This window comes from Medicago sativa, chromosome 3 (genome assembly GCF_051527215.1).
Source record: "Medicago sativa cultivar Bolivia chromosome 3, Bolivia_mono, whole genome shotgun sequence".
In the NCBI taxonomy this organism is placed as follows: Eukaryota; Viridiplantae; Streptophyta; class Magnoliopsida; order Fabales; family Fabaceae; genus Medicago; species Medicago sativa.
The window spans coordinates 99,945,386-99,958,902 of record NC_140751.1 but is presented as its reverse complement, the minus strand read 5'-3'; the positions used below and the strand labels follow the sequence as shown (position 1 = coordinate 99,958,902).

Genomic DNA, 13,517 nt, shown 5'->3' with positions numbered 1-13,517 from the left:
CCGCTTATTTTTACATAGTTATAAAATTACATAAATACATAAATCAATGTAAAATAATTTGTTTTTGTAATGAAAAATATTAGTAGTTAGTTTGTTAAATTAATATTTTTTCCTTCGCATGAATTTGAATTCATGACCTCCAACTCCTATTTATTTAGCTCAAATCACTTGAATTACCCTACGTTCTTATAAAAAAATATGTGATTAATGTTTTTTATGTCAAAAGTTGTGTTGAAATGACATTTTTCTAATTTTATCAATTGAGTCCCTCAAAGGCTCTTAATTACTAGTGCCACCACTTGTATTCTTGTAACAAGAAGGCTAGAGAAGCACCTATCTTGTGGAGAAAAAGGTTGTTTACTTTATTGCACGGTAACTTTACGTATATGGCTCGTGGCTTTTTGGACCCCAATCCACACTGTATAAGAGCGCAAGAAGACAATAGTTGGAGATTTAAATACATTATACATAGGTGGTTTTGGTGCAATGTCCAGAATCACAAATAAGATATTGTGGGCTGTCACATTAAGCTGAATCTTATAAAACTATGGAAAAAAGAAAAAGAAAAATGGTGAAAAAACTGGTAATCAAGAATACCACTTTGTGTCGGGGAGGTAGGAGGAAAACTGCCGCGGTTTTCTCACACCACCACCTACGTATTCATTTTCAGCCACATTATAAGTTTTGTCCTTTCTGCTCCTATGACGTGGCTGCTTAAGTTTTGTCGCTTTCTCTTCCAAATTGGACATCTAATCTAATTCTATACTCCCTCCGTTCCTTTTTAATTGTCACTTTTGGGTTTTTTACACAAACCAAGACAACAATTACATTTTACTACTTTTGATACAACAATTTATCTTTTTCCTATAATAACCTTCAACATTTAATATTTCTTTTCATATCTTTCTCTCTCTGCAATAAATAACCAAGGGTAATAAAGGCAAAACAACATTTAATGTTGTATTGAACTTTGAAAGTGACAGTTAATTAGAAACAAAAGAATTTTGCAAAAGTGACAATTAAAAAGGAACGGAGGGAGTATATACGTACTGGAATCTGTATGTTCCACATGATCTTTTGATAGCTACGGATGAATAATAATTTACATTCTTTGTGCCAATACTTGAGAAAACTACGTATATATGGGTAAGTTATAAAATGATAGAAGTCATAATAATGATAAGACTTAAATATGGTATTGGTCCCTGTAAAATAGGTCAGTTTTGGTTTTATTCCCTGCAATTTTTTTTTATAGTTTTTGGTCCCTGCAAAAATAGACCAGTTTTGGTTTTAGTCCCTGTAAAATTTTTGTTTTTGGAAATAGTCCCTGACCCCAATTATATAATAAAATTTTTTTAAAAATATATTAAAAAATTCTGGAAAATGAAAAATTAATAAAAAATTGAAAAAAAATATTAAAAAATTCTGGAAAAATGAAAAATTAATTAAAAAATTGAAAAATTAATAAAAAATTTTAAAAAATTCTGGAAAAATGAAAAATTAATAAAAAAATTAAAAAATTCTGGAAAATTGAAAAATTAATAAAAATGAAAAAAAAAATTAAAAAATAAGGAAAAAATTTAAAAATTCTGGAAAAATTAATAAAAATAAAAAATGATTAAAAAAATAAAATAATCTAATAAAATGAAAAATAATGATAAATTCTAAAAAAAATAAAAAAGATTAAAAAATTCTGAAAAAATAAAATTTCGAAATTTTCTGGAAAAAATTAAAATTCTGGAAAAATGAAATTTTCGAAATTTTAATAAAAATTCTGGAAAATTTCATTAGTATATATGTCGAGCTTAAGTTTTTTCAGTGTATTTATTTCCAAAAAAAATTTCGGGAATTTTGTGTATTTATAAACCGAGAATAAGGGAAAAAATATGTGTATTTATAAACCGAGCTTAGGTTTTTTGTGTATTTTTCGAAATTTCGAAATTTTCATTAGTATTTTTTCCGGGAATTTTTGTGTATTTATAAACCGGGAACTTTTGTGTATTTATAAATCGAGAATAAGGGAAATTTCGAATATATACTAATCAAAATTTCAAAAAATAATAATGAAAATTTCAAAAATTTCATTTTTTTAAAAATGATTAATCTTTTTAATTTTTTTCGAAAATTTTGAAATTTTTTAGATATTTTCCAGAATTTTTTCAGAATTTTTATTTTCATTAAAATTTTATTTAATTTTTCCAGAATTTTTTTTATAATTTCGAAAATTTTAATTAAAATTTTTCATTAAAATTTCGAAAATTTAATTTTTCCAGAATTTTAATTTTTTTTAGAAAATTTCAAAATTTTATTTTTTCAGAATTTAGCATTATTTTTCATTTTATTAGATTATTTTATTTTTTTAATCGTTTTTTATTTTTATTAATTTTTCCAGAATTTTTAATTTTTTTTCCTTATTTTTTTAAAATAGTTTTCATTTTTATAAAATTTTCAATTTTCCAGAATTTTTTAATATTTTTTCAATTTTTTTATTAATTTTTCATTTTTCCAGAATTTTTTAATATTTTTAAAATTTTTTTATTAATTTTTCAATTTTCCAGAATTTTTTAATATTTTTTTTATTAATTTTTCATTTTTCCAGAATTTTTGCAAGGACCAAAAACTATAAAAAAAATTTTTGCAGGGACTAAAACCAAAACTGACCTATTTTTGCAGGGATCAAAAACTATAAAAAAAAATTGCAGGGACTAAAACCAAAACTTACCTATTTTTGCAGGGACTAAAAACTATAAAAAAATTTTGCAGGAACTAAAACCAAAACTGACCTATTTTGCAGGGACCAATACCATATTTAAGCCTAATGATAATAATGTCCTTTAGTTAAAGGACATTGTTTAGCTAAGCTCACAAAAATAAGTTTCATGAAAAGCTGTGTTTTAATCACATTAACAAGTGATATATTTGATTTTTCAATGATCAATAGTATTATTTAATTTCTTGATTCTTTCATTCTCTTTTTTTTACTAATTATTACACTTGAATATAAGGTAAACAGACTACAAGTTGCACCGCTAAACCTTTTTGGATGACAAAATTAATCCTCGTAAACACAATATTCATGAACCTAGGAGACATGACATTGCTATGCATGATCAATTAATTATTTTGTTTGAAAATTTTAAACAATGCTATTGAGACATTCCATAGCATGACTTTTTTTTTCCACATAATTTGAAAGTAACCAACATAAAAAACATTAAAAATGAAAACCAGCAGAAACAGTAAAAATGTCACTTACATAAAAGTATTAATAGAGACGAGATATATCTTTGGGTATTATTATTAACTATTTTTTGTTTGAGGGGTGCAATCAGAAAATATGGGAGGTGTAACTAGCGAAAACCATACACTACCTTTTTTATTAGATTATTAGTTTATCACACAGAAATTATATAAAACCAATATTTTTTTTTTGGTGGTGATAAAACCAATATGTTTAAATCAAGCGAAAATGTTCTTAACCTAAAACACTGTAAATTAAGCTTTTAGTTAAAGTAATGACTCCCATACACACCTATATAGGATGAGAGAAGTAATGACTCCCATACACAGAGATAAATAATAAAGGACATGATATAACAATATATATTTCCTTAATGCTTAAACAGGTGATCTAGTTTGACTATGTGCACTATTTATATAAAATACTTTGATCTATTTTTTTTTATTATTATATAAAGATAAATTGTAGCAAATAAGATGTTGGATTATCTTTAAAAAAAAAGATGTTGGATTAATTTGTCTGATGAGTTTTTTAAAATATCAAATTTTATAAAAAAATTCATCTACATAATTAAAGATATAAAAAAGTCTAAGATGTGCATTAACATATGTGTAACGGTCAACAAAATAGCTTATTTTGTAACGGATGGAGTATACTCCAATACTTTTAATATTTTTCAAGAAAATACTAACGAATATCTGCGAAACAATCTTTAAAGATTTTAAATAGCAGTAAAGTCTTATGAAAATTTGTGTGTTTAGTGCGATGAAAATTGAAATATTTTATTTAAAAAAAATAATTTTTAGTTTAAAATGTTTAAGACCTAATTTGTCCTACAACTAAGGGAGGGAGGGAGAAATCAAACTTCGCTTATTACACAAGCTTTTTGTGAATTCTTGATAAGGTAATGATTGGATTCCACCTTTATAATCATTGGGTATAAAGCATGGCTGCCGAAAGAAATTTGTCGACAGAGAAGTCGGCCAGGGGACGTGTCTTCTAAATTTCAAACTTGATGATTGTGGAACTTCTAGCACTACTCATTCTTTTTGAAATTGTCGCTCATAGGTGAATTTATAAAGCAAAATCATTTTTAATGTCATAAAATTATTATTCTAACCAATCATTTTCTATAATGAAACAGATGTGTTCTACCATAACTCTATTTCTATGTAGTACTTCCTCCGTTTCAAAATGAGTGTCGTTTTAGTTGTTTACACACATATTAAGAAATGCAATGATTAAGAGAAAGAGAATGGTTATTTTACCAAATTATCCTTATTAACTATTGGTTAGTTTTAAAAGTTATACTTTGGAAGTAGTGTGCAGAGTATTAATTGGAGGGTACAATTGAAAAGAAAAAGTTATTATCGCATTGGAAATTGAAAGTGACACTCATTTTGAAACAAATTTTTTTGGCTAAAGCGACACTCATTTTGAAACGGAGGGAGTATAATCTAACATTTTCCACGTTAAAATTTATATTTTGTGTATAACTATTATTATTAAATGAATTTAATCTATATGATATGTTAGTGTATAATTATTTTAGACATGAATCTAATAACATGTTGTCGCATCAATTAATAAATTTATTAGTTAACTAACAACGTATAATTAGATGCATGTGTAAAATAATTAAACACTAATAGAGTATACAAATTAAATTCTTATAATATTATCTAATAACTTGTAAATAGGCTTCTATTTAGGAACAATATTTTTAGGAGTGACTTATAATTAAGGTCAGAACGTGCCATTAAAATAACTCAAAAATTACACGATAAAAAAATGTGTGAATTACAAAGCAACAAACAAGTTTATTGGATTACTTCAAAAAAAATACAAGTTTATTGGATTAACTCTAGGGTTAGAATTTAGATTGGCGTGGGCCGAAGGATGGCGGTCACGGTGAGTGTGGGTTTTATGGGTGATATCGTTCAGGGAAATGAGGGTTGAATAGAATACTAAGGCTTCCAAGAGCTAGGCGAGGTGGCACAAGAGCTAAGGTGTACCCGACCGACAACAAAAACGACCGGGTGATGTTATAGTTTTAAGTGGTGCATCTTAATCCCTGCCTATCATTTTAGTCATAATATACACTCATGCTATGTATAACAAAAACTCGATATTATTGAATTAGTTATTGCTAACAAAAACTAATTGACAATTTGATAAAGGGTGCTTACATATAGGAACGGATGAAGTATATAGATGTCTATCCTAAACTGATTGACAATTTGATAAAAAAAAAACTGATTGACAAAAATTTATCCTGATGCATGAGAATTGCAGAGAGTAAATACAACTGGCCTAATAAATGACTGCCACACAATGTGAGCATTCATATCCATGAATTATTTTGGACTTGGCCGCTTAGTTTTATATATGCAGGTTTTGAAAAGAAAAATGTGTGGGGGTTTTCACGCAGTATTATTTTATATGAATATGGTTGACAAGCACTCCTCTACCACAAGGCTACCATTATCATAGTCATAGCTAAAATTAGTTGTTACTACATGTAGATTATAACTTAGCTTGTCCATGTGTCTTAAATTCTTCACATGCATGATGATCATAATTAAAAAAATGAGCTCATTTTTTCCATTGACCTTTCAGGATGTATTTCCCTGCTTCACATAATTGAAGTTGTAAACATAGCAGATGTTTTAGGCAAATGAGGAGAGGTTATTTGCATTGTAGTATATGTGTATGTTTGGTTCTAACTTCTAAAATTTTAAGAGACAAAATGGATTTCGGATGTGTATAATTGATTTTGGCATGATGGTATGGTTTTGAGTAGAATTGATTCCATCGAAAGAATTGATTTTAATTTGAAGCTGAAATTTTAAGATTTTGCCTTTACAAATGATTTAATTTTAGTTTCATATTTTTTTTTTGAAAGCTTTAGTTTCAAATATATTGTTTGACCTAATTTTACATTGATCTTCCTTTTTTGGGTAGCTAAACAAAATGATTGTGTCATTGAAAATCTCACATTCACAAATTAAGGAATTGGGATTTGAACCCCAATCAAAACGTTTGACTTAACAATTTCGACGTTTTAATCGGTTAAGTTAATATTTGTGGACATATTCATCTTACTTTTAATCCATATCAATTTAACAAAATCTATTTATTCAACATATTTGGAGTATTGGTTAATGCAGAACCAAACAACCTATCACGCGGTATATTTACATGAATAGTAAATAGTAATCAGTACTCACATCCTAATTTATTACTAGCTTATATAACTAGAAATTACTGCGTGACATATAACTCTTCCTGAGATCAGCTTGAGGATATATCATGTGCATGCATGTTTCTAGCTAGAGGTTTAAGTGTTTAACTACCAAGAAAAACCGCTTAAAATTACAACGGCGATAATAAGAACAATACCACTACTTGAATTGTCATTTAGTTTGATTAGGATCAGGATCAGGATCAGGATCAAGAATACAGTTAAGAAACTAATCATAAGAGTATAGCCTAAATTGGAACAAAGACTAATGAACCCCTAAAAGGACATTATTAGTTAAAGAGAAACCAAAAGGACTAGCTAGGAAATGTCTATGATGTTGCTTATTCCTTTAATAGAACAGACCAAATGCATACGCCAAATTTGGAAGATCTATAAGATATACTAAGGTACTAAGGTTGTATTACACTGTTACTTTATTCGTATACATAAAAATATAATATTATATATTATTTATGTCTTACTCTAGCCAGGTGGAGAGAAAATAGAGGTTCCACACTTATAGCTTCACGGCTTCACCCCTAGAACTAGAAAAATGAAGATCACAAATTACGGAATTGGATTCCTAAGTGTCACAAAATTACTGCTCTCGGTCGTTCAATTCAGACCAATGACTGAATACAATTCATTGTGTGATTTTGACCATCTGATTTCAAATCTATGTCACATATTGAGTACTACATGAAAATATGAGTGTCCGGCTTCTAGAGAAGGCGATCCAAAAAATATAAGTTCATTTTTATTGAGTGGGATTCATTATTACAAAATTACAACATGTAAAACTTACATTTTCCCCATTACACCCCTCACAGTCGATACTATCTAGGTTCGTTCGGTGCATAGATATAAACGGTGGATAACCTAGTAGATAGACTCCAATAACATATATATTAGATTTATATATTTACCTAACTATTCTTATAAAAGCAGCTTTAGAGAAGAATGTCTCACTATTGAACTTGCTACATGAATATAAAGGATAGATGGACTTAAATACCATATTAAATTTTTCCATTGAGTTTAATTCATCGTTACATAACTTAAAATAGAGTGTGAATCTCATTTCAAACTCTTATATCCATTGAAGGTAGCACTTGAATTTGCATAACTAATACATATAGGAGTAGTAGACCAGAAAGAACAAAACAAGATCACCAACTTGTTTGAATTTTGTGAGCTAAGCCCAACTTTGGAGGCATTGTGAAGTGGGGTCCATATGGGAAATTTTGTTCAAGGGTTGAGAGAAAGAGAGTTTGATTACAAGAATTAATATTACAGAATTTTAAACATACAAAGAACCTGGCAGGTTTTTATAAAAGTAATATTAATCCTTTTTGTTTCCAGACAGTTGTGAGGGTCAAAGTTTTGTAGCAAAATGACAATTATATATATAGTCTGTGTTTTTTATTGCAGAGATTTCGGTGAAAAAGACATAAACCCCACTGTGAAATATAAAGCAGATTCCCTTTATGTCTTAGGCTATATAGAGTATAGACACCAATGAATACAACATTATACATAAAAAATAAAAAATATGTTGCATAATAATAATCAATATGACACAAATTAACCTAGCTGTATTCCCCTATAAATTCTTCATCTTAGTATTATATGCTCTCAAAAGGTGTTTCTTACCATTCACAACACAAACACGTGCACACTCTCACATAGATGGAGTTCTATGATGGAGATTTCATTGAGGAATTAATGGCTCTAAGAAGAGAAACATATGAAATTACCAATCCATGTCATGAAGAAAATCAATTCTTCTCATCAACAAGTAACTTGAGCTTTGATAACTGTTTTGATCAAAGCTCTTTACCATATCTTCCAAACTCTTCTTGTAGTCAACAAGTTCCTCAAAGCTATAACAACAATGATCACTACAGTAACACTTTCAATGAAATCTATGGTTCCTTACTTGATGAATCTTCAACACCACAGATTCTTGGTTCATACTATAATAATAGTATTGACACTCCATTTATTTCTCAAGAAGACTTTCCACTGTCCATGATGGGAGAAGAAGATCAAAGTTTGCTTGATGAAGAGCTTCAGAATTTGGAGCTGCAAACAACATGTAAAATGGAGCCAATACAATCACCTGAAATGCCAGTAGTTTTCAACACTGGTAAGGGTATGGAAAGAAAGAACCGATCGAAGAAACTTCAAGGACAGCCTTCGAAGAATCTAATGGCCGAAAGGAGAAGACGAAAGAGATTAAATGACCGTCTTTCAATGCTACGAGCAATTGTCCCTAAGATAAGCAAGGTAGGTACATATATGTATTTTATTTTATTTTATAGATGAATGTTAGTATATTAGTTGTTATACCGATCTAATTTGTTTTGTTGAATGGTCAATAAATATTTGTGACAGATGGACAGAACAGCTATACTTGGAGATACTATTGATTACATGAAAGAGCTTTTAGAGAAAATCAACAATCTGCAACAAGAAATTGAACTAGATTCAAATATGACAAGCATTGTCAAAGATGTCAAACCAAGTGAAATCTTAATCAGAAATTCTCCAAAGGTACAAAATTTCACTGACCCTTTTGAAATTAATCTGTGTTGAAGGATCCAATTATTTTTATTTCTGTGTGTATTTTCTAAAAAAAAATTGTTACTTTGTAGTTTGAGGTAGAGAGGAGTGCAGGCACAAGGGTTGAAATTTGTTGTGCAGGGAAGCCAGGGTTGTTGCTATCCACAGTAAACACATTGGAAGCATTAGGCCTTGAGATTCAACAATGTGTTATTAGCTGTTTCAATGATTTCACAATGCAGGCTTCTTGCTCGGAGGTACATTAGTTACTTAATACTTCCTCGGTTACTTTTTAAATGTCGCAGTTGTAGTAAAAATGTGTTTTCATTTCTTCGTCGTTTTTAAAGTTCAATGTAACATTACCTAATATTTTGTTAGTGATACTTTTAATTATTTATTCTTGAGAGAAATAGATATATAAATTCATCAAAAGGAAAGAAATTTATTGATTTTTTTTTTTTTTTTCCATGTGTAAATGACTTTAATTCGACAGTTAAAAAGGAGCCGAGGGAGTAATATTAGAATTTTTTGGATACTTTATTTTATTGCTGATTTTTCATTCATCGTATGCCTAATAGTATATATTGTCTTTCTTAGTTAGGTAATCAAATTGTATTTCTTGTTTGTTATGCAACAGGAATTGGAGAAAAAGGCAATGCTAAGTTCTGAAGATATTAAGCAAGCCTTATTCAGAAGTGCAGGGTATGGTGGAAGATGTTTGTGAGAATATATAATATATAATAGAGGAGCAATAGCCACAAGTGAACTTAGGATAGTTTTTTCTTCATTAGGATCGATTCAAATGACATGTCTATTATATGAGGAAGAGGCTATAATATTATTATTATTATTATTATTATTATTATTATTATTATTAATATTGCTTCAAATGAAGATGTCCATTTATGTTGATTGGTTTTGTTCTCTCACATATGCATAATACAAAAGCCAATTTCTATCAAAAATAGCTAGGGTGTGATGGACTTGTCATAATGAATCTTGGGCACAATTACCAATCATATATAAAACGTTCATGTCATGTCTCTGTGAAGATGAATATTATTTCTGGATGAGAGGGCCTAGTTGTTGCCATTGCCAGGCCCCTTAAGAGTATGCATGTGGAGGCTCAAGCAAAATTGTGAGACATGATAAGAAAGTAAAGTTAGGGTTTTTGTTTCTTTTCTTTTTTTTCTTCTCATCACTTTTAGATGTCACTTTTCAATTTCTCTATTTGTATAACTTCTATGTATGTTACACTTTTCTCTAGAATGTAAGAATGTGATCTTTAATATTTTACTCAATTTTCACTTAAAAAGTGTAGATAAATTATAAGAGAATTTATTGGGGAAGCAGGAAAAAAAACAGAGGACAGGAAATATTCCTAACAGCAACATAATAGTATAAAATAAAAGAGATGCAAACATTGACTAGAAAGTGCTATTAATTCAATTCTTACAAACTTTCAAGGCTCTTAATCATTAAAAAAAGGCAGCTCTTAAAAATTTAAAAATTATATTATGGTTTAGCCCAATGGATTGGTGCGTACGTAGTGCATGAGAGTCATAAACTTTGAGATACTGAGTTATATTTCCAAATTTTTAATATACTTTAACAAGTTTTTACTAAATTTTTTATTTTGTTTAATCGTGCCATACTAGTATTCTTAAATATAAGTGCATAAACCCACAAGAAAGCATACGAATTACATTTAGATAAAATGACATCTTGAAAAATTTTCACCAGCAATACTACCTTATCATCTCCCTCTCTAAGTCTACGATAGTGTCTCTGTGTGGAGTTTTCGGCGAAGGCATGTCATGCGCTGTGGACTTGGCGATGCATGATGGAAACTTCGTGATGCCGAATCAGCTATGGATGGAGGTTTGAAGGAGAGTACGCAGAATTAGGACATGAATTCTGGTCGTATTAATTGATGCAGCCGAGGATATGTTAATAGAGTGGATGAGTTTCGATGGTTGCACCTGTGTGATCGGTGTGTTAGGCTTAACAGAGACGGTGTATCTAAAGGAGGTAATATTGGGAGATTAATTTTTGTGTCGACGCTTTGGCGAATTTGGCCTGTGAAGCTGATTTATTGGTTTTTAGACTTTGCCGTTTGTTAAATGGTATTTTGCTTTTATGGGCTTAGGCGCTCTTGTCATCCAAAAAAGCATTAGTCTTGGTGCGCTTAATTAACAAGAACGAAATGAACTACTAATCATTGTATATGCGTGGGCATGATCTTGAATTAACCATTCACAGCAAGCAATGCATGCAAATGTAACACAATCCTCTGCCTCGATCAAAGCAAGATTTTACGTCCACTTACCACTTGATGTTCTTTACAAAAGTTAGGTAAGTAGGCAATGTTGGACGACCCAACTTTTTCTTTACTTTTCTTCTTCTTCAAAAGTAGAAGTTGGCAGCACTATTTTATAAAGTTAATCAGTATTGGAAAGAAAAGAAAAAAAAAAAGGACATTATTTGAAAGTAAAATAAATACTAGTACAGATAGCTTTTATAAAGAGGACTAGGGAGAAGCTTTCTTAATACTTTTGCAAAGTATTTTTCTCGTGGTTAACTCTTCTATTCCAAGAAAAGCACCTTGAATGGTTTTATTATTCTTCTACTCTTGTATTTTACAATGAGTTGTAACCTGTAAATTTCTTGGAATCATATCTTCGTGTATTTCTTTCAGATTGTACGCAACCGTCGTGTGGTAGTAGAGAATCCATATTCAAATTTCTTTTACATGCAAAATTAAAAGCTACTACCACAGTTATACTTCTAAGATTTAAATTAAATAAATTGTCGGTGTCTTTTTTTGCACACATATTCTTTTTTTTTTGTGTGTACAAATGCATTGTCTATTTTATAAGTGAAAATAAAAAATAGTTTTTGATATAATTATAATATTTTTAAACCCTCTTTAAACAAATTTTTCATTTTTTTAAATTTATTTAATATGATAATTTAACATTATTTTGTTTATTGGGGAGTTGAGCGGCTTAACTGGTTTGAGTTAAGTGAAAATGGGTTGAAGGTCGGGGTTCAAACTCAACGAAAAAGTAAAATACTCCCTCTGTTCCTTTTTAAGTGTCACTTTTAGAGAAATTTTTTGTTCCTATTTAATTGTCACTTTCAAAGTTCAATGCAACAATAAATGTTGTTTTACCAACATTACCCTTAGTTATTTATTGTGGAGAGAGAAATATATGAAATAAGATATTAAATGACTAAGGCTATTATAGTAAAAGTATAGATTATTGTATAAGAAAAAGTAACATTTATTGAGTGTCTTGGTTTGTGTATAGGGGTGGGAACAGGCCAGACCGTCCGACAGGGGCCTACGGCCTAGCCTATTTAAAGCCTAGTTCGGCCCAGCTCGTTTATTAACAAGGCTAGACTCAAGCTTTTTATAAGGCCTATTTAATTAAACAGGCCAGGCTAAGGCTTGCAAAAAAGCCTATTAAGCCCATCAGGCCGGCCTATTAAGCTTTTCATATATAATATATCTTCCTTTATTGATATTTTTGAAGTTTTTTTCTTCATAAACACAAGCCTTTATATGATTGGTTATTTAGTAGCTGATATATTGGTGTGATTAGACCTTCGTAAGAATTCATTATTTAGTAGCAATCATATTTGTGTGCTTTAGGCCTTAATAAATTTTAGCCTATTTAGGAATAGGCTTACATGTGTTACCAGGCCTTAGCATAAAATAGGCTTTTAAATAGGCTTTCAGGCTTCATCAGGCCTTTAAAAAGGCCAGGCCAGGCCTCGAAAATGAGCCTATGACGGGTAATAGGCCAGGCCCAGGCCTATAATTTTTGAAGTAGGCCAGGCTTAGGCCTTACAAAGCCCGGCCCGGCCTAGCCCATTTCCACCCCTATTTGTGTAAAATGTTAAAAAGTGAAACTTAAAAAGAAACGGAGGTAGTAATAATTTAACAAACTAGCTTCTAACATTTGTCGTAAAACAAAAACATTATTTGGTTTACATGATTTATGAATGATGTACTATAAAAAAAACAACTCAGTTGGTGAGTTGAGGGATATTGGATGAGTATTAATGAAGAGATCTAAGGTTCAAACATTGAAAACTAACACATTTTTTTTTTGAAGAAATCAAAATGAAATAATATAACACACCAAATAGGAGTTCCTAAGCACAAGGCGTGCCTAAGAAACCACTAAAAATTACAAGAGTTTAGAATCACAAAGGACATAGATTACAGAAGTTAGCCAATACCCAGACATTCTAAAGGACTTGACCACCACCTCTGTGTATCATAGACAAACACAACCTTTTTAGCTTTCAGCCAACCTAAAGATAACAATTTTACCTTATCTAACAGGCGAGGAATTATAGTAAAAACTAACACATTATTATTTGCCTAACGTTATTTGCCTATCATGTTAATTTTGAAGGATTAAATATTGTAACACTTGTTAAGATTTAATTTAG

The 13,517-nt window shown here is 29.8% G+C and overlaps 1 protein-coding gene across 1 annotated transcript; it reads left to right on the top strand.

The window, feature by feature from the left end:
- Positions 1–8,014: 8,014 nt before the first annotated feature.
- LOC146942827 (transcription factor bHLH93-like) lies at positions 8,015–10,346 on the top strand. The gene is made up of 4 exons (XM_085756910.1): positions 8,015–8,774; positions 8,883–9,041; positions 9,143–9,307; positions 9,688–10,346. The coding sequence occupies exons 1-4, from the start codon at positions 8,175–8,177 to the stop codon at positions 9,772–9,774; spliced, it is 1,011 nt and encodes a 336-aa protein (XP_085613036.1). The 5' UTR covers positions 8,015–8,174; the 3' UTR covers positions 9,775–10,346.
- The last annotated feature ends 3,171 nt before the right edge of the window (positions 10,347–13,517 follow it).